The sequence below is a fragment of the Xiphophorus maculatus genome, chromosome 9, assembly GCF_002775205.1.
Source record: "Xiphophorus maculatus strain JP 163 A chromosome 9, X_maculatus-5.0-male, whole genome shotgun sequence".
Classification (NCBI taxonomy): Eukaryota; Metazoa; Chordata; class Actinopteri; order Cyprinodontiformes; family Poeciliidae; genus Xiphophorus; species Xiphophorus maculatus.
The window spans coordinates 21,192,186-21,218,047 of NC_036451.1; the positions used below are offsets into that span (position 1 = coordinate 21,192,186).

General features: G+C 40.9%; 3 protein-coding genes across 10 annotated transcripts in view; 2 read left to right on the forward strand and 1 right to left on the reverse strand.

The window, feature by feature from the left end:
• Positions 1-46: 46 nt before the first annotated feature.
• Positions 47-12,332, reverse strand: zyg11b (zyg-11 family member B, cell cycle regulator). 2 transcript variants are annotated; one of them, XM_014471130.2, is made up of 18 exons: positions 12,088-12,332; positions 11,577-11,742; positions 9,720-9,931; positions 9,307-9,624; positions 9,118-9,231; positions 8,292-8,408; positions 8,069-8,209; positions 7,748-7,924; positions 5,090-5,154; positions 4,887-4,986; positions 4,765-4,815; positions 4,509-4,670; positions 4,314-4,361; positions 4,013-4,210; positions 3,876-3,928; positions 3,102-3,199; positions 2,310-2,504; positions 47-2,237 (listed from the first exon to the last, which is right to left on the reverse strand). In XM_014471130.2, exons 1-17 carry the CDS (start codon positions 12,310-12,312, stop codon positions 2,320-2,322), a joined length of 2,430 nt encoding a protein of 809 aa, XP_014326616.2. In that variant the 5' UTR covers positions 12,313-12,332; the 3' UTR covers positions 47-2,237; positions 2,310-2,319. The 2 variants fall into 2 exon arrangements, with proteins under 2 accessions (XP_014326616.2, XP_023196053.1); XM_023340285.1 differs by having other exon boundaries at positions 11,844-12,285.
• A 198-nt stretch (positions 12,333-12,530) lies between these two features.
• On the forward strand, positions 12,531-15,323 carry LOC102235623 (cytochrome c oxidase assembly factor 7). The gene is made up of 3 exons (XM_005795560.3): positions 12,531-12,653; positions 13,404-13,544; positions 14,556-15,323. The coding sequence occupies exons 1-3, from the start codon at positions 12,548-12,550 to the stop codon at positions 14,999-15,001; spliced, it is 693 nt and encodes a 230-aa protein (XP_005795617.1). The 5' UTR covers positions 12,531-12,547; the 3' UTR covers positions 15,002-15,323.
• A 488-nt stretch (positions 15,324-15,811) lies between these two features.
• ralgps2 (Ral GEF with PH domain and SH3 binding motif 2) overlaps positions 15,812-25,862 on the forward strand; it is an 88,622-nt gene continuing 78,571 nt past the window's right edge. For 3 of the 7 annotated variants that reach the window (XM_005795558.2, XM_023338905.1, XM_023338903.1), the window contains exon 1: positions 15,814-16,118. The gene's annotated coding sequence lies outside the window, so the exon portion shown is untranslated. Of the gene's footprint in view, positions 16,119-20,844; positions 20,934-25,862 lie in introns of those variants that run through there. The other 4 variants (XM_023338906.1, XM_005795559.2, XM_023338907.1 and 1 more) reach the window with 3 other exon arrangements.

Consider the following 25,862-nt stretch of genomic DNA (forward strand, 5'->3'; position numbering starts at 1 on the left):
CTTTTGAGTGGACTAAAAAAAAAAAATAGAAGCAAACCAGTTTATATGGCAACATACATTCTTTATTTTCATACTTGAAAATATGACTGAGCAGCAGTGTGGCACAGTCTTGGCATACATACGGTATTTTTTATTTTTTTTTACCCCTTTCCTTTTCTAGTTGAAATAAATTGTAAGAAAACTAAAACTGGCTTTAAATCTGAGCAATGTTCAAGCAATGGACGAAACAGCCAAATTCAACGAAAGAGACAGAAATCCTTACTAAAACTCATAATCCAGTCCCAGTTGGATGCATAATAAATGTGACATGACAGATTTAACAAAACCATAAGGCCATAACTCACTGAGCAGATGAGGCGGTGTACAGTAGGTAAGCTTTGCTGACTAGTATATACGTGTATATATATTTTTTGGTTTCTGGACCTGCTGTCATAGTTCACCTGGTTATGTATGCAAACTGACCTGTCCTTTATGGCATCACGGTTTTTAACTGCAGTTTGTAAAACAGAGGTTGATGTGACTTGCATAGAAAATGCAAGGTGAGAAACTAATTAGTGAATAATTATAGTGGCAGCCTCTGGCCTCAGGGTTCCTATGTAGTCTGGACATGCAATTAACTCATATTATTCAAAGTCTGGATAAGCATTTAAAAAAAAAAATACATTTGAGTATAAAAAAAATGTTTACATCACATCAGTGATTCCAAACTACTAATAAATTAAGTGAGAACAAAAACTGCATTTGCAGCAAATACTTTTCATTCAGTTAGCCACAAACCTCAAACTATTTTATTTAAATTCTGTGTGATGGACCAACACAAAGCAACAAAGTAGTACATTGTTGAAGAAGGGAAGGTATGCATAACTATCTAAAAAAAATAAAAAATTGGACGTGGTATGAAATCAGTATGTCACTCTGCTCATTAATAAGCTGTAATGGAAAAACATTTTTATAAGTTCAAATACTATTGAATAAGGTATTAGCAAGGTATTTTGTTTGAGAGATTTTAAAATAAGCTGCTGCAAATGGCCCCTCCCACAATGCTGAACCTCAACTCTGTGTGGTCCTGTGATACGTCCTCTACAATTAAAAAATGTTTCAGATTTAAAGCTGTATGGACAAAACAAGCATCTGTACGGACAGCAGAGGCATCTGAGGACAGCAGAGGCATCCAACACGGTGTGGCATCACAGTCAGCAGTTTTTCTCTTCAACACGATTCCTATTTATGTTAGGGGTGAAAAAAAATAAAAAATATTTGAATAGAACTGCATGCAAAAACTGAAATCGTCCTTGGCAGATAACTATTTTGGCCTCATTATATATTACACTATATAAAAAATGCACGTTGGGAAGCGGAGCAAAACGTAAACATACGTTTCCCACACACGTTTACACACACACGTTTCCCAAGGAGAAAACAGATGACGCCTACTCTGCCCAGGTCATTACTAGCATTTGTGTCCAGAAGAATATACTTGCACAAAACAACAGACATAATGGGCTAAATATTCCAATAAAATCTGCTTCTGAGTTTTGGAACTGATTTGTTTCAAAACCAGTTTAGAAAATATCAATGTACTAGAAATTCTCAGTAATTTTGGGGAACATTTTGACCCTCCGAGCACATCCGTATCAAGTTCCCCTTTAGCAGGGAGACAAAGCGGGCGCTGCAGACGCAGAGGCATGATTTTAGTGCTCGGAGCTCCGCTACAATCAAGGGTGCAGGCGTTTATTAAATCCAATAGTACGAGCATTCACACCAGCATGCTTGAGCTCTTCAGTGTCATGCATATATTTAAAGTTTACCCCCCATTTCAGACAATAAAGAAGTTGGCAACACAGCTGGAGCCATTGAAAGCTCCCCCCTACCGCTCAGTCAGTCGGTTTGGGGTTCCACACACCTCAGCGTTTTCTGGCGTGAGAAACATCCAAGTGCTCGGGCGAACAAGAGCGAGCACAAATACAAAACCCAGCTTATCAAGATTTCAATCTTCTCCATCGCTGGGCTCAAAATATTTCTGTCTTGAAATGAACACAAAGGAAATAAATAAGGTTTAGAGTGTGCAAACGTTTGCGTTTTCTCTGTCTTTTGCTCCTGTTTTCTTCAGAAGCATCCGAGAGCGTTTGCGTGAGCGACAGGCGTCGCAATCGCCCACGCATGCGCTCTCACACGACTCCCTTTTCCGTGACGAGACCGCGTTCCGGCTCCTCTTCTTCATCAGGGCTCACCGTTTTCTGAAAGGGAAGACGCGAGATCATGAGACGTCTTTGAAGCTGTAAGCTCTTTTTTTTTTTAGTTTTCTTCACCTGTGTGGCGTTACTGCGCGGGCGGACGTCGACTTGTGTGCGCGGGCTGGCCAGTGCGCGCTCTATGTCGCTGCAGGCTCTCCAGGATGCTTTCGGCCAGCAGCTTCACGTCTTTGTGCGTCTGCGGGTGCGTGTGAACGAGCTCAAGCTGGTCCAAGCCGCCCTCCTCCAACAGCATGCTGCAGTAGCGAGACGCTGCAGGAAAGTGGCAACGGAGCATCGGAGAGGTGAGCGGGGTGGTGTGAAGAAATGGATGCTGGGTTTTCAAAATATTCACCTGATAAAAATCTGAAAAGTGTGGCAGGTATTTGTTTCCAGCCTGAGTTTGGGGTCTGCGTAAGCCAACTTTTAGCCAATCTATTTAGGCAGAACGCATAAAAAACGTCTTTGAACTTACAAATCTTGACAAAAACTCACATATCCCCCAAAAGTCAAGGATTATCAATACCTTTACTTTTATCTGAATAGCACAGGAGCCACCTTAATCGTCTTACAAAGGGAAATTAAGGTGCAACGGCAACATGAAGTTTAAAATTTCTTAAAGTGTTAATAACAATAATAATAATATACTGCATAAGACTAAAACAGAAAATACTATCCACTTATTAGAAATAAAAGTATTGGACTCGCGATCCAAAGGACGTACAACTGAGTCTGATGACTTTTCTACAAGTGTACATAATGTGTGCATGTATTGAGCACTGAAAAAGACAGACTGTTTACGATACAGTACATCAGCGCAGAAAAAACAGATGTGTAAGAAACGCTATTTAAAAGTGTCCCGAGTCTCACCATTTTTGCTGCACACATGCTGCATGGCCCAGGCTGCCCACAGCTGGACGCCGGGTGTGTGAAAACACTCCAGCAGGGGAAAGAACGGGTTAAAAGACCTGAGGAACAAGAGAAGGACAAGTTCACTTTAAACTTTTCTCACAAGCTGTAAAGATTTACTAAACAACCACAGTAGCAATAATGTCTACTTTTTATCATGACGGATGGAAGGTCGGGGTCTCTGCAGGTTTCACCAACTCAGATTTAATACATTTTTAAGACCATTATGAATGAAATTTAAGACCTGTTTCATGACAGAAATGTACAAAAGAAAATGTCATATTTCATATGGCACTGTCAGGCGTTTTTGCCCATAGAGCACATAGCATCAAACAGGTTAGCAACATAAGTTGTCCAGTGACAAAGATGAACGTCGTTGGGTCAACTGGTGATAATTAACATTTACCAATGATTGATGCTAAGAAGCTATGAAGGTTTTGTTAGCAACTAGTTAGCGGTAGCCTCAACCACCTCAAATCACAAAACGTAATGAAGTTTCGGAGTGCGACTCAAATGTTTGCCTGATAGAAAAGTTTCAAAAAACAAACAAACTACATAGAATATATGAGAGTAAATAGTCCTGCCATGACAAAACATTACCTGTGATTAACATATCTAAGGTAAACGTAATTTAAAAAAAATGAATTTACGATATTTTAAGGCCTTAATTTCAGATAGATGAATTTAAAAGTTTTCAAGGATGCGCTGTATAAAATCTCCACATCTGCAGCTTACCTGTAGGCCACCATTTCACACTCCGGAGGGGGCCACTTCATAATGACAGCATGCTAGAAAAGGCGGACACGTAAATGACCACGGTGCTTTGTATGTTTTACATCCATCACTTTGAAGAGGTTCTGCTGAACTCCTACCAGCTGCTCGAGCAGCGAGTCCCGCAGAGCCGGGCTGAGCGACCAGGCCTCCTCGCCTCGTGACGTCAGGTGTGCGAGGATCCCGGCGGCGAAGTAGCTGACCTCCACCTCGGGGCTGTGCAGCAGAGCGCTGATGTGGTCCAGAAAGCTCTGCACCATGAGCTCCCCGTGCAGTTCCCTGACTTCTGCTATGTTGTTCTGCATGGCAGAGGGCGAAAAAGGAATGTCGAGGCCCTTAAGTTGGCCGGTCAAGCAAACTAGAGTTTTTTTCGGAAGGGCAGAAAAAGGTCAGTAAACATACCAGAAGACCTAGCACCTTCTGCTGGATGGAAGATTCATTGGGGAAAGACTGCAGCAATGGAGGAGGGGAAGGATGGAAAATAAAAGTGAGTCACAATGCCTTACAGTGATATGCAAATGTGCTATGTGCTGTTAATGATGATTAACTCCTGTAGGAATCGGCATGCAGAGTCTTATTTTTAAGGCTTGTGTGTACCTCCAGCACTTTAATGAACAGATCCAAGCCTTGGTTCTCAATAAAATGGCGGCAAGTCGTCGGCGATTCATCTGTGAGGTTCCAGAGCGCGCTCAGCGTAAATTTCAGCGTCGCATCCACGACGTTCTGGTTTGCCTTCTGACGCACAATGTGCAGCAGTTGCTGCAAGCCGGGGAGAGAGCGTGTATTTAGTCTAAAGTTGTCGACTTTTATGGTAAACTTGTGATTATTTTTCCAGACGTGAGAGGAGTCGTACCTTCACGATGAACAGCTCGGCTCCCAGCTGGGCGGTCTGTTCGGTGGACAGCTGCAAAGATCAAACACGACCGTGAAAAAGATCTGGAATGCAGAGAAGACTGTGAGCCAGTCAACGTGTACCTTAGCAGCCAGTATGGAGATGATAGCCACAGCCATCCTCTGCATGTTCTGATCTTCGTGGTTGCAGAGCCACTGCATCACCAGTTTGGCTGCTTCGAACCTTGTGAACAAAGGCACGACGACTCACAATCCAGACTTTGCCCGACGATGTTAAATAGTGGGATGTGAATTATTTAGAGACGGTGCGAAGATCTGTTTCTCACCTGTTGAACGGAACTTCTTGTAAGATGCGATCGCTGCACAGAGACAGCAGGCAGTTTTTCTGCAGCTGCAAAAAGAGAAAGCAAAACAGACATTTCAGAACCTGTAAAAAAAAAAAAAAACACATCTTCATGTTGTTGCCAAAAAAGTTCCACTTAGACCCATAAATTTGGTTGCGAAAGATTAAAACAGAACAAGAAAAGGGAAGCTAAAAATTCTGATTGTTGAAAGTTCCTCCATTCAAATTTTAAGATGTCACAACACATGTTTGCATTTACAGTTTCAGATTCACACCGGTTAGTTTTTCCATATTCTGGCGTTTTCCGGGACAGAACCACAAAGGTGACAACTATTACTGCTACAAATTCAGACAAGTGATGTCTGATGTACATTATACAGCCGGAACTAGCAATTATTTTAGTGATCGACATTTCAATCAATTATTCTGACAATTAATCGGATAAAAAAAGAAAAATTTAACCACTTAAGCCTTTTTGTACAATATTAGAAATGCATTTAAATATGCAAATAAACAAATATTTCCTTGTATAAATAAGTTAATACGTCCCAGAGGTTTATACAACTGTCTGGAGCAGAGTATGGCATCGCTACCCCACCTACACACTGCCACACAGCTGGCCTAGAGAAAACTGCTACACGTTCCCACCACTTACATAAAAACTCAAATTTGACACCGACGGTGGAAACTGAAGTCGTGCCAATCAACACTCTTGTTAAAGTAAAGCACCAACAGTTTCAGATCAGCTCAAATCTGCATGTTACACCTGGTTCTGGATATTTGGTCATGTGAGAACAGATCACAAAGCTACTTCTCTCTGTCGCCAATTTATTCAGAACGACGGTTTTAGTCCCACGAGGTCTCGCTCTCTGTTCCACTCCCTGCACGTCGCTAAGGCGCACACAAATTCCTGAAAACAGAGCTTTGATCGTTCAGTACGTACATGTTCAACACAATGATTGGTTGGACTAAATAAGTGATGATCTAACCTCTCTCTGTCTCCGCCGCGGATCGTTTTCTAATTATTATTCGGATACCTGTTGATGTATGAGGTATTGATATAATCATTTAAGATAGCTGCTGATAAATGAGGCTCTCATATAATCATTTTCTGCTCAGGAAAGCACAGTGGCAAAGAATCCCTCTGCTCTGTGAGTCCCAGAGGGGTCGCTTATGCTCCTGCTGAGTGTGTGATCAGAAAAGCTTACATTGTACAAGCAAAGAGTTTTGCCGTGTCAAATTTTGTTCCATAAAGAGAGAAGCAAAAATGCTCCTTACAATCACGCCGAGTTGTTCTGAAACCAACAATATATCCCAAACTGGGAGAATAAAGACAATAAATCTGGCAAAAATGTTTCAACTTTAATTGTTATATTTCCACCTGTCACCTCCCACAATCAGTTTAAGAAATGTATGAAAGTGAAGTAAATGGACCCCATCTTCTACCATATTGAAAATCATTGTCTACGACTGGGGCTAGATTTTAAAAACTGCTTACCCAAGTGTTTCAGGGACCCAAAGATTTTTTTTTTATGGATACATATTTTGCAAGCAAACTTGTAGTGTTTTGGTTTGTTTGTTTTGGTGTAAAGCCACTATATTGTTCAACAAGCTAAGGTTTTCTTTCTTTTGTTGACGTTCATTAGCTTAGCTCTTAGCTGACCCGTTTCTGTCCAACGATATGCTCTTGTGCATTAAAGAAGCACTTACTAGTCCACACAAAGTCTGACGAACGACGAACTTTACTTTTCTTCAGGGCTTTTCTTTGAGCAGACATTACATAAGGATTTTTTAATGTTGCGCAGCATTCCACATTTGACGGTCAAAAACTGTGTAGAGCTCAATTAACCACACCACATTCAATTTTCTTTCTGGACTAAGTGAAACAGCACTTTTCATATATTTCCAATTACGTCCTTTAGGTGGCGCTTTTCTACAAAAACCATACTAAAATAAAACCTTATTGTTAAGAAAATATCTAAGTATGCAAAAGGCATACAATAATAAACAATATTACAAACTGACATGTTTGGGTCTTACAAAACTCATAGACCTACATCAAGAAAGGTGTTTTTATATTGGTGAATTTTTATAAACAATATAGGTCATTAAATCAACAGAATGTGAAGATAATGTAATTATAGAACATCCTTTAGCATGTAGCAGCCTACCATACGTTTTAAACCAACAATGCATTGATTTGTACCCACCAATGTGCTGGTCTACCAATCAGTGTACTGTAATTTTCATGTGTAAAATACATTTTTAATGGATAGGGAACCAAAACTGGCTCCAGATTCTTCTAAATGCAGCCCTGCTGCCCTGGACTTTCTCTGGGCTTTTTGTTGGTTGTGTTTTGACTTCTGCTGCATTTCGTGTAAATTACATTTGGTGCTAAAAGGGTGGCAACTCTATGCTGATCCTTAGCAGTTTTAAAAATCACTCCAAGTTCAGTGAAAATGTAAAATGTAACAAGCATTAAACAGATCAAAGCACCTTCCAACTTCACTGCTTTTGTTGCAGAAAAAGAGAAATGGGGTAAAGAATGATAGCAAGCATCCACACAGACTCATGTAGAAGATTACTCAAGCACATGTGCACTTTATGACAGAGCAGCAATGAAGGACTCCTGACGTTTTACCTGTTGGTGGTTGGGGAACGTCCTCATGGCCTCCAGGAGGAGCTGGGTGACGGTACTCAACAGCCGGACCGGCATCCCTGCTGCCAGGTCCTGCTTTGTCAAGTTGAACACACACGCGCTGGCGGCCAGCTGGACGTTTAGAGTGGCCGGGTGATTCTTCATGCCCAAAACTACAAGCTGCACAGAAAGTCAAAGGCAAAATTTAAAGGGAAACTGTCTGAAGGTTGCTTAGAAACAACAGATCCCATGTTTTGTTGTTTGTCAACCATGGCAAAATTGTTTATTTTTTTCCTTCCGCATTATTTTGAGGGAACTATTTACCTTTAGAATGTCAGGCCGCGGTTTCTCCATGACGTGAGTCAGGCTGAACAGATGAAACAGAGCTTCCCTGACGAATCCCTCCCTCTCGCTGTATCGCCGCAACGCCTCGCAGATCTGAGTCTCGTTGGCTTCTCCTGTTACCTGTTTCCATGCAGAAAAAGCCTCAGCAGACCCAAAATCCTCCACTTTGTTTCCACGTTAATCCTTGTGTGCCTGTTCCTACCTTAAGATTTCCTTCTCCGGAGAGGAAGTCGGAAAAGCCGGCGTCTGTGGCCAAAAGGCCCACAAAGGTCATCCCGGGCCTCTCTTCGACAAACGCCCTGACGGCTTTATCGGACACCTGCAACAAATGAAGACAGAACATATACACTTTTAGTAATCGATTATACTTTAGTAATCCATTGATCTATCAAATATTCTAAAGAATAATCTGAAAAAAGAAATAATAATAATTGGCACATTCTGCAGATTTTCCATTGGCACATTCTGCAGATTTTCCATTTATTTGCTTAAACCTTTTTCATACGATAAAATACATTAAAAGATGCTTTTTTAAAATAACAAAGCAAATATTTGTTTTGCGTCAAATACAACAGCATTCCTTTTGTGAATCATTGATCATTTGTAACAAAGGACGCACCTGCAGGTAAAAAATACTTTTAACATCAACATGTGAAAACTCAGCTTTTTCTGCTTGACTTATCAATTCAGCATAGGACTGATCTATTATACTATTGTATTGATTAACTAATTAATAACTGGATAGCAAAAGGTGCTTAATAGGAGATTGTTTTATTTCTTTTCCAGAATTTTAACTGTGTGTAGCTGAAACTTTTCCATTTCAGGAGTTCTGGGTCAAACGTCTCTACAGACAAAGCTTATTTATTTTTGTCGTAAATGCTAAATGTATGTATTTTTAGCAAATTACCTCTTTTTTTTAGTCTGTGTACTCCAGTTAATGATTAATCGATTACTAAATTAGTTGACTATTATTTCAATAACCGATTCATTGCAAATTAATCGTCTCAGCCCTGATAAAGAAAACACACCTGTTTCCTGCCTGAGACGTCCAGGGAAACGAGAGCAGGAAGGATCCCCCGCTGTGCCAGCAGCTGACAGGCCACGTCGGAGGTAAACTGCTTATCGTCGCTGATGTCCAGGTGCTGCGTTGAGCACAAGCATGAGTTCTTGCTCTGCCGCCGTAAATGTGCGGCAACACTAGAATGATGGCTACCAACCTGCAGGACATTCAGCTGGCCTATGACTCCGAGCAGCTGAGCCGTGCTCATCTCCAGCCTCTTCAGCTGGTGCAGCGTTAGCGAGCGGAGGCGCTCCTTCAGGCCCAGCAGCGGGCTCAGGTTGGTCACCGACGTGTTGGAGAGATCCAGGCTCTCCAGTCGAGGCAGGGAGCAGACGTCGACAAGGCCGGAGTCGTAGAACTCCACGTTGGCTAGAGACAGAGAGCGCAGGCCGCGCAGGGCGCTGAAACGGTACCAACTCGGTTCCTCCAGAGAAGCCATGGTGAGTCCGGTCAAGATTAACCGCTGGAGAGACTCCTGCATGGAGAGAGGAAAAAAAAAAAGTTCAGATTGACTTCAAGTTGTACAAAGAATGGAGTTCTTAGCAGGTGACACCTCCCAGTTTATTTTACCTGACAGTATTTGTTGGTAGCCAATCCCTGCAGGATGTCAGGAATGGTGAGGTCCGCGTTGACCCTTGCGGCATCCAGCTCCAGCAGTCTGTGCGGGCAGAGGGCTTTCTGGAACGCCTCGGCAGAGATCCGGGCCGTGCGGATGCAGGCTCGTCTCAGCCGCAGATACTGACAGTTCCTGAACACCCCTACGGTGCTGTCATTCAGGAGACCTGGAGGGGAATGAAGCATCATCTGTCACAATTTCTCTACATGTCAACATTTCATTGTTTTTTATTTGAGGAACAGATACACCTGACATGAGGAGGTAACAGTGAAATGTCGGAGCCAATATTTAAACACGACAAAACCTTGTGTTTCAATTCAGAAGCCTGTTAACATGAAAAAAAGATTTAGTAAAATACAATAATCTATGGCAGTCAGTGTATTATATATTTTTTTTCAAATTAATTAAATCTCAACTGACATAAAAGGTGTGTATTTTAGCTGAAGTCTCCCTGTGAAGTGGGTTTCTTATCTGATAAATTAACACAAAGTTTCACATAAGTGTGAAATGAAAGTAAAAATCATACATTGCTTTTAAATTTCTTAAAAAAACAAAACAAAACTGTAAAGGCAGCGTAAAATTCAACCACACCGATTGACTTCAAAAGTCGGCTAATTATAAAATAGAGTACACCTGTATATAACTATAAACATGAGTCCATGAGCCTTGTTAGAGAACATCAGTGAACAAACAGTATCAAGAAGCACAGCAGACGGGGACATCCCAGAACCAAAAACATGCCAAAGCACAGCCGTAAAAAGAGAAGCAGCCAAGAGGCCTGTTTTGACTCTGGAGGAGCAGCAGAAACACTCCAAGCATGTGGAAGATGTCAAATGTGAGAAAAATTCACCTTTCTAACTTGCATGCAAAATTCTATGCAAAATGTGTGAAACATTGTTGTGGCAGGTGCAGAGCAGCTAGTCGGTGTTCAACATATATTTGGATGAAGACAAATAAAGGGAAGAAAATGTATTTAAGGTCTTACCTACATCTATTTGACGTGCAAAGCTGGTAGCTGTAACTGCAGCTAGAAGTATTGACTGTTTCTTTTAGATGTAGATTTGTAAAAATGTTGAGGACCATGTATTCTTTTCAATTTCAAAAACACTTTCCTGTAGGAAATTAAATGTTGTAACTCAAATTATTCAAGTTTCTTCAAGGAGTTGTAGATGCTGTAGCAGTGTGTGTTGTAGCAAATTTGAAGAAACCTCTGACTGAAGACCCTGTTTTTCTATGACAATCTCATGAAGAGGATGGTCAGGGTTATCCATAATTTTCTTGATTTTATGTAAGATTCTTCTCCAGAGGTCCCACGGTCATCCCCAGAACTGACCCAGACTTTTTTTCTTTTTTTTAAAAATCAGATTGTTGAGCCTTTTTAGGTCCCTGGCTCTGATGCTGCTCTGAGATGATACTCTCAACAACAGACTTATAATTCTTCATCTTCACTTTGATTCTGCACAAGTTCATAACTGTAACAGGGGTAAAATGCGCAAATGTTGACGGACAAGAGAGTGTTGACGAATGAGAAATGATTTAAAAGTTAACTTAATTAAACAAAAATAAAGCCATAAGGAAAGTAAACAATAAATTAAAAACATTGAAATCAGTAGATGCAAATAAAAAAAAAAGCATGTGTAGGGGAACATCATTTCTTCACAGCAATAAAACATTTCTACACTGAGATGGAAATGAGTGCCTTTAGGCTTTTTGCATCCACTCAGTTTATTAAGAATCGTCAAATTCTCGCTGACCTACCTCTCCCAGATTCCCACAACATGCATCCCCTTATACATATAGGTTAGGCTCACCTTCAGTGGCCATCTTGGCCAGAAGCTGGTCTGCCAGCTCCTGAGGGAAGAGCACAGCCTCCCTGAAGCACAAGGAGCCGTCAGGCAGCTTCACGCAGAAACACTCCAGGTTCTGGCTCACATAGGTGAGGCACAGGTCTGTCAGAGCCGCCGGGGAGGCGTCATCCTGGAAACCAATGCAGAAGTGTTTTTGTTTATCTGTTGATTTTCCAAATGAAGGGGGGAAAAAAACATACTGGCAAAAAATAAAATAAAATTACAACCTACCGTGTTTAAAAACAGAGAAGCCATAGTGTAAAAGAGAAAATAAAGAGGATAGTTGTAGCTTGAAAGCAGCAGAGGGCTGGCGTCAGAAAGAACCAGAAGAAATGCAGCTTCGCTTGTTTTCTGTCTGTATCAGAGCTTTTCAGTTTCTTTTTCACCTGCCTGTTCTGACACAGAGCTGAGCGGAGCGGAGGGACAGCAGTGAAAGTAGGACGAGCGATAAGACTGGACCTAGCAGCTAGCTTACTTGTTGTTGCCACTGAGCTGAGAAACCTGCCCCGCTGCTAAAACACCCGACGCCTCCCGAGGTGGCGGAGTTCATGTCGACCAAAGCGACAGAAAACCTGCGAAATGAGGAACGAGATAGGAGCGACGTTTTCACTGCGAGCGACGTCTGGTTTCCCCCCCTCTGTCTCTCTGGCTGAAGCGAAGCGACAGACAGTAAACAAAGGTCACAACACAGGAAATACATTAGGAGAGGAGGCGGCGCTACGGAAGCCCGCACAGGACGGTTACGAAAGAGCTAACGCTCCTCGGTTTTAGAGGTTAAGCAGCACATGAGGGAAGGTAGCTGACAGCTTTGGTGCTAGCAGAACCAGACCGGGTCCACATGCAGGAGAGGCTTTGGTAGCACACACACAGCTGGTGTTGTTGAGCAGCTCCAGGTCAGGTTTCTGTTGTACTGCGGACTTGGCAGAAGTTGAGTGATGGCTGGACTTATAAACTTTGAGGATGAGGAGGAGGTGAAGCAGTTCTTGGACAACCTGGGAGTGGAGTACAGTTACCAGTGTTACAAGGAGAAGGACCCTGAAGGTAACTACAACCCTGAGCTGGTCACAGACCAGCGGGGCTGAATCACGGTGTTAAGCAGACTGAATAATGTTACTTTAAGATTTGCTGTTTTATGTTGTTTCATGGTGTTTTACGTTATTATACGATATAGAGCTGCAGTATTTTATATGACTGTACTGTTATGTAATGCTGTGAGATAAGGCTATGTTTTTTTATATTTAATGTTATTTAAAGTTGTGCCTTTTATATTCTTATGTCGTTCTTTTTATGTTTTGCAATGTTATTTATTTAATTTACACAGTTTTAAGATTATTTTAAGTTATTCTTTTCTGTCATTCCAAGTTACTATATTTTGTTGTTACCTTATTTTACTATGCGTTATAGCATACTGTTGTTTTAAGTTATTGTATAATCAGTTATTTTATTTTAAGAGATATATCTGTTTTATGCTTTTATTCTGTTTTTGTTGTTTTTAAGTTATGATAATATGTTGGAATCGGATATTTGCCCAAATACATTACAGTTTACGTGTATTATAGCGTTTAATACATGTATATCTCAATAATAGTAAAGGTTTTTAAAGAAAGTAGAAGTTTTAAAGGTTTTTCAGAATGATGGAGAATAAATATAAGATAAAACGGACACATAAAGAACAAACAACATGCATTTAAATAATATATAAAAATCCTTGAGTCAGAGTCATAGTTTTAGTTTAATGACATGTTGTTATGTTTGCCTCTGTGTCACTAACTTTCTGATGTGTCTCCTTAGGGTGCCAGAGGCTAGCAGACTATTTGGATGGCGTGAAGAAAAACTATGATTCTGCAGCACAAGTCCTGAAACACAACTGTGACACAAACGGACACTCAGAGAGCTGCTATAAACTCGGAGCTTACCATGTCGTCGGCAAAGGTGTGTGAACAGACCGCTTTTCCAGAAGGAAAGAAAGAACGGCCTCACTCTTTAAACTGTTAGCTTTCAATCACATGGCCTTAATCAGGCTCTAAAGTTACTTAATTACTGCCTCAAATGTGTAAAAACATCCCACAGAGTCAACACTGTCATTAGCAAACATAGCGTCTAATCAAAGACAATCACTTGATTTCCAATCAAACACATTAAAGACTCTACATAAGGTCGTAGAAAAGCCCTGGACAGCAACTGTGACGTATGGAGGTGGAGGTGTCATGATTTCAGTTCGCAGCTACTGACTTGGCGTTGAACCACTTTGTATGTCAAATATGAGGCCATCAGTCCAACAATGAAACTTAGCCAGAATTGTTTTCCAACCGTTTTTTAGATAACATTTCTGTCCTGTTATGTAAAAACCCTAGAATTGAAAGCCCTTCTCTCCAGCAATGATTTGTCAGCTTTTTTTCATGTCAGTGTTTGAAATGGATTAATTTTTCCTTCAACATTTCAACAAAAACTTTCCTTCTGGTTTTGTTATCTGCCCTTTCATTGTTGTACACAATATTTAAAGTATTTTGTCTTAAATATTTTTTTATGAATTCTTGAAAAACAAAAGTGCAGCCACAGCTTCCCAGCATGTCCTGCTCATACAGTAAACCGATAAGTAAGATGATGAGGAACAAGTAAGTTCCTCTGGATTTTTTTTTTTCCCCTTTTGGTACCCAAGTATGAATCAGACTTGTGGGTTGTTGTACTTGTACATATATTCTTAAGTTAATAAATTACTAATGTATTCCTGATCCTAATCCTATTAAAGATACAATTTAATGCATCTTTAACACATAAAAACTACACAAATGAACCGTGGGATGTGTATGGACTGTTTTTCTGTTCATAAATAGTTACATTTACTGTTTTAAATTAATATGAATTTAAATTAAATTTTTAGACGTTAAGTGTTATAACAGATTTCTGTCGTCTTAGTGAGTCTCTGCTGAATCTGTTCACCAGGTGGAGTGACCAAGTGTCTGAAAACCGCCTACTCCTGCTTCGTGCGCTCCTGCAACGCTGGAGGAAAGAAGTCCATAGACGCATGCCATAACGTTGGTCTGCTGGCCCACGACGGGCGAGCTCTGGACGGCGGCCCCGACGCCACGTTGGCCCGGGAGTACTACGAGAAGGCCTGCGCCGGTGGCTTCGCACCGTCCTGCTTCAACCTCAGCGCCATGTTCATCGAGGGCAACGCCAAAGGGCCGCCACCGGACATGAGTCAAGCCTTCAAGTACGCCAGCAGGGCTTGCGAGCTCGGACACGTGTGGGGGTGTGCCAACGCCAGTCGGATGTGCAAACTCGGGGACGGCACGGAGAAGGACGAGAAGAAAGCAGAGGATCTGAAGAACCGAGCGAGGGAGCTGCACAGTGTAGAAAAGGAAAGGCAGCTGAAATTTGGGGATTGATGGCTTCATTGTTTTTTTTTTTATTTTTACGCTGCCACACGATGTTTCACTTCCTGCAGTTTTGTTGGAGTAAAATGGGATAAATGCAGTGAAGGGATACCAATACGCTGTTGTTTCAATGCATCTGTTTGCCTCACTACAATCTGTAGATGGGAGGATTGTCAGAAATGTGTACATTTGTGTGATATAGAAAATTGTTGATGTCCAAACAATAAATGAATGAAATTCTAATATTTTTGTTCTGTGCTTCTACAATTTGTAACCTGTAGTTGTTAAAAGAAAGTACGGATAAGGTTACAGTAAAATGTTATTAAGAAACAAAGCACAATAAGGTGTTGCTGTGTTCTTATTAAAACATTTTTGAGCCGTTCTTTTTCCAGAGTGAAATGATTTTATTCTGGGTACACATGTTTGAGCTTATTATGTATTTTATGTAAAAATGATTAACTGATTAACACCAGATGTGCAGCTGATGGTATTTGTTTAAATGTCCCCTAAGAAGCTGCATCTCAGTCACAAACAGCTTAAAAATAGCATCCAGTGACAGGAAACATTTAAAATAACAGATAAAAGTAAAACTTTTGCAAAATTCTACTGAAAAGTTGAGAATTTTTGGGTAGTCGACTCTACCAATCTCTACCGAGATGCACCTGTGGTAGTTTTGTTTCTACCAAACTAAAAGTAAAAAAGTTTCACCACTAGAGGGAAGCAGAATCAAACACTTGAACTTTACTCTCATTTCAAAGCCCCATGGAAGCGTTCTGCTGCACCCTGCCTGCAACAATAAACAAAAGAGAAACGCGGCCCCCATCTGTCAAACCGACACTGTACTAGTCAACAATAATGCCGAGAACGACAAGAGATCTCTGTACTTGAAGATACTAAAGGCAGGTCTGCTGAGGATGATGAGCAGCCTGCCCCAGTTAGCACCCTGGAAGCTCCGCCCGTCGGTCGGCTGTGCGCCTCCTCAGCTCTCATTCAAAACACAACACAGCTGTTGCGAGACGCGCTGTTGTGCTGCGGAGCGTTGTGGTTTATAGCAAACTGCGAAGCGCCGTCCTCTGATGTGCCCGCTGGAGTACCATCAGACGGAGACGGAGGAAAACGGGGCATTTCGGTGAGTTTACCGCACACCATGGCCCGGTGGGGCAACTTGGATATCGTGAGCCGCATCATTCGGTAATCCCCCGCGCATCGAGCTAGCTAGCTAAGGCAACGTTAAATCCCCATGGACGGATTTGGGTGTGTTTGTTTTTATTCACAGCATGCTCCTTTTTTATATGTATATATATATATATATATATATATATATATATATATATATATATAGAAGCAAAGCACCGTGAATCCACAATGAAAGCGTGATTAGAACCGACACGCTTAATGCAGGGATGATTTTCTTGCGCAGACTGTTGGTATCTGTGGCTATAGGTGCAGAGATGTATTAAAGCTTTTATTTTATTTTTCTTCACTCAGCCCAGGTGAGGTTAAAACGCAGAGAGAGGGAGCGCAGAGGGTGTTTGATCTGATGCCAGCAGTAAATCATGCGCCCCCTCCTTCTTTTACAAGCTAGTGAGTCAAGCTAGTTAGCAGTATTTGTGACATGCTAATATGGAGGCGTATAGCGAGGGAGACTCTGAGAGTGAACATTGCTGATTTATTTATTTTTCTCTCCCTCTCTTTCTCTTTGTTCGTTCATATTCAGCATGTGATTCAAAGGCCGCTGGGTTTACGTGGGGCAGCCAGTTTAGTTAGCTCGCTGTTAGCAGCCACTGCAGGCTCAGTACCTGCTGCCTCTTCCGAGAGCTCATAGGCGATGAACCCCCCGCACAGCTCCCTTCAGGGGGGGAACGCTATGGGTGTGGCGGGGGGTTCACCCGCAAACAATACCGAGGGGGCAGCCTTGGCTTACCCCAAACTTAGCCTTAGCATATCGGAGAAAGCTGTGCGACAGGAAAAGTAGGAGAATTTTGAAATTGGGAAATGGGCCAGAAGCGGTTTTCGACCTGAAATTAAGTAGACAGTCCAAAAAAAAAAAAAAACTGTATAAATTATAAATGTTTGTTTTATGTTAACACTACTGTAGCTAAACAGTCAGAATCAGAAATGTCATCACGTTACAAAAATAATGCATTTTCATTTTAACTTTCTTTAATAGACACAACACAAAGTAGCACGTAATTGGGAAGTGAAATGAAAAGCATACATGGCTTTCTTTGTTTTGTGTTTTTTCTTCCATACTCAACACGTGATGAGTATGACCTCTCTTCTTATTCAGGATCTCTGTTTCTCCATTACTTGCAGAAACATCCGTTGCAACTTCTTTTGGGGTTATGTCTCTACCGGTTTTGCACATGATTGACAATTTCACAACATTTTCTCCCAGACTGACTGGATGGGGAGCATAAATTTTTAAAGTAAATTTTTAAGTCTTCCCCCAACTTCTCTTATGGTTTTTGATATAGACTTTGTGTGACTGTAACACATGAATTGTATTGAAGACATTGCATTGTGTCTGTAGGTTTTGGCTTCCTTCATCTTGGGTTTTTTGTATCCTCGTCCAGGATTGCCCTTTTATTTAGTTTTTCCATCAACTCTAACCAACTTCCCTATTTCCTGCTAAAGAAAAGCATCACCAAAGATGCAGCTACCACCATGTTATATCATGAGGATGGTGTATTCAGGGTAATGTGAATATTAGTTTTCCTCCACACACAGGAAAAATGGACACATGGACCAAAAAAAAAAGAAAAATGTTATTTTTTTAATTTAATATATGCAAACCTCCTTATGGAATTTCTTTTAAAACTTCTGCTTGTTCCCACGACTTTTTGAGCGCACAACCTGAACACAACTTTCCACTTTACAATTGTGGCTTTCTCTATAAAGTCTGAGTAAAACACATTGAAGTTAGTGGTTGTAAAGTGAGATAATGTGGAAAAAGTTCTAGGGGCATAGTGCATGAATATCTGTTGAAGGTTAACTTTCCTTTTGTTAGTTTCTCTTTGACTCTCAGCTGTTTGAGCATGCTATATGAGCAGTCATGAACACTCGGTTTGAAAACGTCCTGCGCCACCCTGACTAGGACTCGATTTTATCCCTTAATGCTTCCTGATTGCTGTTCTGATTATTCAGAGAATAGAGTGGACCATTGTTTACATTTTTCCATGATTTCGTATTGTGAATTGGATAAATGAAAATAAACCACCCATGGAATGCCTAAGCAATTTCTAGCTGCTATATCGACACATTGCACTCTGTTTGCTGCATAATAGCTAGATGTGATTTTGAAAGACCTACAATAATGCTCTGGGGCCTTTCACTATTGCATTCCCCTCTACACCCTCACACACAAACGGCCTCCCCGTATGGTGACATCGTATCTCCCTCTTCTCCCCTCGAGATTTTTCTTTTGAGAAATTCAAGAACGTTACGTTTTGATATTTCATACGGCTGTGTGAGTTTCTTGTTCTCGACGCTTCACAAATGACCCAGAGGTCTCAGGTTCAGACTCATGACTAGCGTGCTTTTTACAGAGCTGTAGTGTTGTTCAGAGGAGACTGATACAATCCCACTCTTTTTTCTTAACCATCTTCCTTGACATTTAGTAATGTGTAGAGGACATTCTTGGAAAATGATGACAGTTCTGAGCAAGTTCTAAAAGCTTGGATGTTTGCAGTGCTTTTATAATGACATGTTTTAAATTTTTGGTAGTGGACTTTGATGGGTTTGGTTCAGAATTGAATGAAAATACTAGAGTAAAGTGGTGGGGCCTGCTTGATCTTAGCCACCAACCTGGGTACTTGTTACTTAAAGCTAATTTCATGGAATTGAGAGTAAACATTCAAAATACATCTACCATAAATGAATACCTCTGATCCCTGCTTTTGTTTAACCGTTTGAATCCCACTTTTACTGGCTTTTGAAGGCAGGTTTATCTTGTAATTCCTCCTCCAAGAGCTGGCAGTAAACTAGTTAGATTTTACACAACTGGCGGCCATGTTGCTAGCTACTTTCATTAAAAGGTGCATTCGAAACCTACTTCAGTTTGGCTGCAAAATTATGTCACAGTGAAATACTTCACAGTGCTTGTTTTTCCAGCTTTCTCAAACAACAAAATATAAAGTTTTCTTTGTCAATAAAAGTGGAGAAGTATTTGTGATGTGTTAATTTGAAACTTTCAAGAGATTTGGTTTGGTCTCTGGCTTCGAGTGTTTTCAATAGTTTGGCATTTGGTGTCTTTACTTTGCTCAGAAGTATTCTCAGAATTTTCTTGTAAAAAGTCATAATACAGAATCCCCCTCTATGCTGACGATGCACCATTGTTTACAACTAATCCCCAGAATTCAATTCCTACTTTATTATCGGTTATTACAATTTTTATCAATCCGTGTGGTCTTATCTCTCGACGTAAAATTAACTGTAAATCGGAGTCTCAGCAGATGCTAAGAAGCTTTCTAGATTAATCTTGGCATCAATTAAAACGATTTCCTGTTGAGAAAAGAGTTTTTCTTTGCCACATTTCCCGTGGGTTTTGAAGGTGTTGGTTAAAGCCCGATCTCAACCTATGCATCTACTGCAAATTAATTACGGCTACAACTAACGATTTTAGTAATCGATTATTCTAACAATTTATCGATGAATTGGATTTAAAAAAAAACGGCACCTTGTACTAATTATTGATTTTACCTCTTATTTTTCATACATTTTTCGAAATACATTAAACAATGCAAATAAATAATTACATTTCTTTTGTCTAAATAGCAAAATAAAGATTTTAATGCCTAAAATGCAATCACATAGCTTTCCTTTAGTTAAGCTAAAACTACATCACCTGAGCTTTGTGTAAAGAATATTGACGGACATACTTGTTTTTATCTTAAATGCATAATATACATATATGTATATATTGCACAGTTTTGGCTTATTTGCTGCTATGACATGACTGTGTTCTTTCAGCAAATTGCCTTTTTGAGTCGGTTCATACCAGTTATTCATCACACTTAATTTGAGTTGTTTCAGCCCTAATACTAATAACAATGCCTTTGATTCATTAAAGCTGTGTAGGAACGCAGTAACAACACAGATTCCCTGTAATGTACTCAGGCCGGCGGCCGGTTGGAGGAAGCCACCCATCGGTAGCTACACGCCGCACCTCCACTTAATCCCAGCGCTGCCTGACGAACGCTGGCCCATCTGCCCAGGACCGCGGTGTAACTGCTCGGTCCCAGGTCTGCAAATGTGATTAGTCAGAGATTACATCTCTGCGTGTGTGTGTGAAATGAAACTCCCCTCTCACAATCAGAGCTTCGTGTTTACAAGAGAACAGGATAAAGCGCTGAAGGGGCCTCTGCGTCATCGAGTGCAGGCCCCGGTCTCTCAGATTATGTTCCTCCATGCTGTATTGCATCATGTGCCGTCATGGCAGGCGTGTTTCTAACAATCTTGTTGTTGGTTCCAGATGCGCGTGCAGGTGAGTTAACAAGCCGTCTTCATGTTGGCCGCTATAGATAGTCTTTGAGCCTTTTTTTTTTTTTCTCTCTAGTCCGCGTCAGCTTTCATCTCTGCGTGACCTCCAATCAGGGCCGTAGCTCTGTTGCCACGGTAACTTAATGCTTGAGCCTGGCATATCCATTCAGCACAGATGGAACTGAGAAGTCACATGTCGTCACACACTTTTTGTTGTTGTTTGGTTTTTTTTTTCCTATTCTTTTAGCGGCCTTCTCTCTGTTCCTGTCGGGAACGGGCAAACACGGTCTGCGGCGCGCGATGACTTGTTTTGGAACACTGATAAAAGTACTGTGGACGACCGTGGGTTTGGTGAGGACTGTATGTCAGCCGGGAGTCGGGTGAAGTGGGTGTCGTCAATCCAGGGCTCGGCCAGCACCTGATTAGCTGCCTGCACGACTGTGTGCAAATGTGCAGCAGGACGGTAAGAGGGGAGGATAATGCAGGATTCCACTTCTTAAGTCTCAAAGGCTTGCACCACGTTGCAAGGTGCAGACTGAGCTACTTGCCTTTTTATTCACTACGACGTTTGAGGAAGTAATGCTACGGTGTTTCCCCTGCTGCCCTCTCGTTGTGTGTGAGTGTATGTTTGCCATGTGGTTCCTGTTGTGTTGTCATCACAGCTACTGTTTAGGAGAAGTAGAGGCCACCGAGAGCTGCTGGCCACAGGCAGAGTTGTAGCATAGGCTTAAGTTAGAGTAGAATCTCAGTCATTCACACTAAATACACAGCAGGGGGAAAAATATACGTATGGCTTTGATTTTATCCTATTTTACTGTGTTGCAATCATAAAATCTGACTGAAAAATGTTGACTGAAAAATCTGGAATACATTTATTCATGAGGGAAAATAAGTTTTGTGTAGGAAATAATTATTTACTATAAGATCACTGGAGTCACAATTCTTGGTAACCTTAGCAATTGCTTTAAAATAAATGTGAGCAAAGCTTTTTTTTATGTTGCTAGTTTTGTTTTTCTTAAGTTGATCAAAGTTTCTAGGAGAGTCTAATCCTAGAAACCTAAGCAAAACACAAAACTCTCCAAAGTGCGCTTTTAAAGAACTGGAACAAAAAGCCAGTTAGACGATATCTACACCTGTTTGTAACGGGACAGAAAAGGTGTTTCTGGCATAAATCCTAAATGTTGTCGTTGAGACTTCAACTTGGGGCTGGGCAACAAATCAATAACAATATGTGTAACGATAGACACGTGAACAGTATCGATAGAAATATGTCCGATACAGTGTTTCATAATTTCACTGGACTCCGATTCCAGAAACTCGCACAGCATTCTGGGGTATGTAGGCAGAGGAAAGGCTTCACCTGCTCAACCTCACACTGGTCGAGCAGGTGTGAGGTCAGCTAGGTTGGTGGCATCAACTAACTCACTCTTATTGGTCACCTAGCAACAACTTGTTGAGTAACTTGGAGTTTCAGGTTTCACCACTGTGCCTCATAAGTGCTTAAAAATAAAAGGACAAAAAGAGTGGGACAGGAATGGTCACATCACCAGCTTGGTAGTATTTCAGACTTGAAACAAAAATCTTAGCGACAATTATTAATACTGGCTGATATGAAATTCTTTGGTCACTATCTGTATCGTCCAGCACTTCTTCACTCTTATACCACATACTTTGGTCAAATGAGCCTAAGATTGACGCCTTTCCATTTTTGGGTTTTCCCTCTCCCTATGGGTTTGGTGTGACGCTAACATGAAGATGGCTTCACGGGAGAAATAACATGCCCTGTTCTTACTCATTTAAACGCTGAATGCCACACCCTTGATACCAGTACACTCACACTGGTCAAACTGGAAGCAGCTCAAAAACGTCACACATACTTAAACTTTTTGGTGTTTAAAAAAAGCCTCTTCATTTGCTCATGTTTAAACTACAGATTCACAATAAATTGAATTTCATTCGTCATTACAATATGAGTTTGTTCCATCCCAGAGGACTGTGCTGTCCTGCGACTAGTTTTGGTCTAAGCAATTATCACGTATCCCCCGACTGGGGGAAAAAAAAACAAAACACACAAATGTTGAATTTTCCTCAAAATTTCAGTGTGACATCCCATTGCAGTAAAAGATACACTTATTTTAAGGTGTTTTAAGCATCTGCCAGTAAATGTGGCCAGCACTGCATGTACTGAGCTTTCCTTCCAGTTGGAGAGAGAGCCGTTCCTCCTGTCTGAACATCCTGGCCTAAACACTGAAGCTCACTTTGCCTGTAATATTAACATGGTTTTAAAATGCATTAGACAGTCTGTGTGTACAGTTCTGGACTGTTGGGAGTTCTTGTGTCAGTGAGCGAGTGAAAACAATAGACCTTAAAGCGTGTAGCGCTTTATTATCATTTATCGACTGGACTGTTACGGCTTCCACATGGAGAGCTACAGGCGAATATTATTATTCCTTTGTTTATTATTTCTTTCATTTACTGAAAGGTGAATATCTGAGAGTTTGGGGAGAAAATTGGTGTGCTTATAATCAGAGATGACCAAACTGGTGTTTCTGGATAAGCCTAGTCAAATTTGTGACACCAAAGCTCTCCTTGCACATTATGGTTGTATGGTGCTTGTTGAATCGTTCCTCATCTGTATCTATTGTAATAACTCTTATGGCGTGTGCCGCTCATGCAGCAGAGCAGTTTCGCTTTTTGTTTGTTTGTGTTTGTTTTGGTCGGTACCAGCATGTTATGCAGCAAGAGAAAACCACCCGGCTCTTGATCAGTTTTTCAGCAGGGATTGAATATTATTAATATTATACCCTGATTTATTTATCAGTGAAACGCCCCAGTTTTAGTTTAGTCTTGTATTTGTTTTAGTATGCAACTTTTCTTTCTCAAACCTATGTAACTGGGATATTATTTGAATGTACCATAATGCTCAAAATTTAATGTAGCTCTTTATGGCAAATCTACATTCTCCTGTCCTCCTTTAAAGTTGCTGCAAAAGTATCCGTCGTTAAAAAACACCTGAAGTCCTACAGTTCTGGTTCTGCAGTTCTTTATGGGACTGAGTGAGACTGCATAGTCTCCTCCATCCTTGTTTGTTACAGTTCCAATTAGTTTAAAAGTTTCAAATTTTTGCTTTGATTTTGAATATGGGAGCATCTATTTCTGCCCTTCTTGAACTGCATGTCCTCCTTTTCTACCTTTTCTTTTAATTTTTTTGTTTTGAAGATTGTCAATGAAAAACATGTACATGTCCCACTTGACAGCTGTGCAGGCATCTTCTGGGCTCTCGCTCAAACATGGATTTCCTTCAATAGTAAACATTCACTGCACATTAATACAACCTGAGTATCTAGTTCAAACGGTTGGAATTTCTTGTGTGCATCAGTGAAGGGAGCAGTGTTTGATTTTTCTGGTCAGCAGTGTACAACTCAAAATCTGCACTAGACTTAAATCTGTTGCTTTAAGTCTAGTGCAATGCACACTTTGCAGTGCCTTGCAAAAATATTTGACCTCTTGACCTTTCTCATATCTTGTAATTTTTAGTATTTTTATAATGACTTTATTGGACCAGGGTTTAGTGAGATTGACTAGAGAGCATGTTTGACAATCAGCTTCTAAGGTTTTGCCACAGATTCTCAACGGGATGTAGATCTGAACTTTGACTAGACCATTACCTCCCACTCCAGTTTTTGCAGGTTTTGTTTTCAGGATTTCCTTCCATCCTTTACTTGCAGCATCCTTTCTCTGCTAAAGAAAAGCATGGGTGTCTTCTGCCATTTAAAAACTCCTGCAGCCTCAAGTTCTGCGATTAATCTGCGGCACTGGAACAACGTGAATCCTCATGTCTTTTAGCATAGCAAGTGTCAGGGCCGTTTTTCTTCTACAAATAGAAAGCTTTTATACACCGGCTGAAATGAGCATAAACAGACAGATGCCTCACCCTTCCACTTCCTCTGCATATTGTCCTGATCCACCGGTTTGGATCAGACATCCGACGGGTCTTTTCTGGCCTCGCAGCGTGTGGCCTCATCTATCTGTCTCGGAGTAGCTTGGCTCGCGTTGGAGCTGAGCGCCGGCTATGTCATGGAAACTCGTGAACTCGGGGGGGCCGCTCCGCAGCCAAAGACAATATATCACACGCAGACGTGGCTTCAGCACTGCGTTCTCTCGGTGCTCGCCTCCTTTTTTGCGTTCTGCTTTTGCACATTTTATCCCCTAAGACACAACCGGCTTCCCGGTTTTCTGCTAAAGCGCACCGGTTAATTGCACGGATGTCGGAATCAGACGATTATTTTCTCTCGACGTGCTCCGATTAGTGACCGGCAAATGAAATGACCACAAATCAGATGTTTGTTTTTCTCCTTTTACCTTAAATGAATCAAAACTAGCAAATCAAAAAAGATAAAGTTGGATAAGTACTTTGATAGTTGGATGAATTAACCATGTAATTTAGTTTTTTCTCAATTTGAATCAAATCCACTACATCTATAAGCTAACCTGCAGGATATATTTATCTTTTATGCGTTTCTAATGTAATGATGTAATTAGGCTGGTCATAATAACATATTTTGCTGGATGATAAATTGTCTCAGAAACTATTGCGATGAATGATAATATTGTCATTTCAAGACCATTTTCAGGTATTTGATAATGGCATAATAATGTAAGTTTGCTTTCTTAAAGTCTAAAACTTTAATTTTATACAGAATATTCCTCACCTCAACTGGAAGACATTTAATATTCCCAAAATAAAACTCAACAAACAGAAACAGAAAATAAAAAGACAATTTCATTTCTTTATGTTTAAATGTCACATTTAAATGTTTTGGATCATCAGACAAAGATAATGAGTTAATAAAAGCAGCTTCCACATTTTGATGGTTTTTAAGGGGGGGAAACAAGCTACCTAAACCAATCTGAACCTATGCGAAAAAGTATTTACCCCCTAAATCCTAAATTGAGTGGACTGTGAATATGAGGATCTTTTTCTGAACTTAGTCTTTATTTAAAAATATATTTTTACCCTTCATGTTGTCGGACAGATCAGGCTGGCCTGGGTTTGTCTAGGTGAACTGAACCCAAAAATACCCCCATCCGGTTAACTACGGTTGAAGCGTGGATGACTTTTTCCCCCCCTTCATGAAGGATTTTAAAACTGCGATTTCATTTTACAGTGTCACAATAGAATATGTTTGATCTAAGAGAGGATGACAAATACTTTTCATGAATGGCTAAGGATTCACAAATGAAACCGACACGTTCCCGCGATTCTTAAAGGGTCCATTCAGACTTTTGTCACTGGCACTCGTTTCCTGTCGCCGGCGTCGGATTTCCCGCAGTTCACGTCTCCGCTTGCTGCCGCGGGCTTGTAGGCGCATGCCCCGAGTTTCACGCTCGA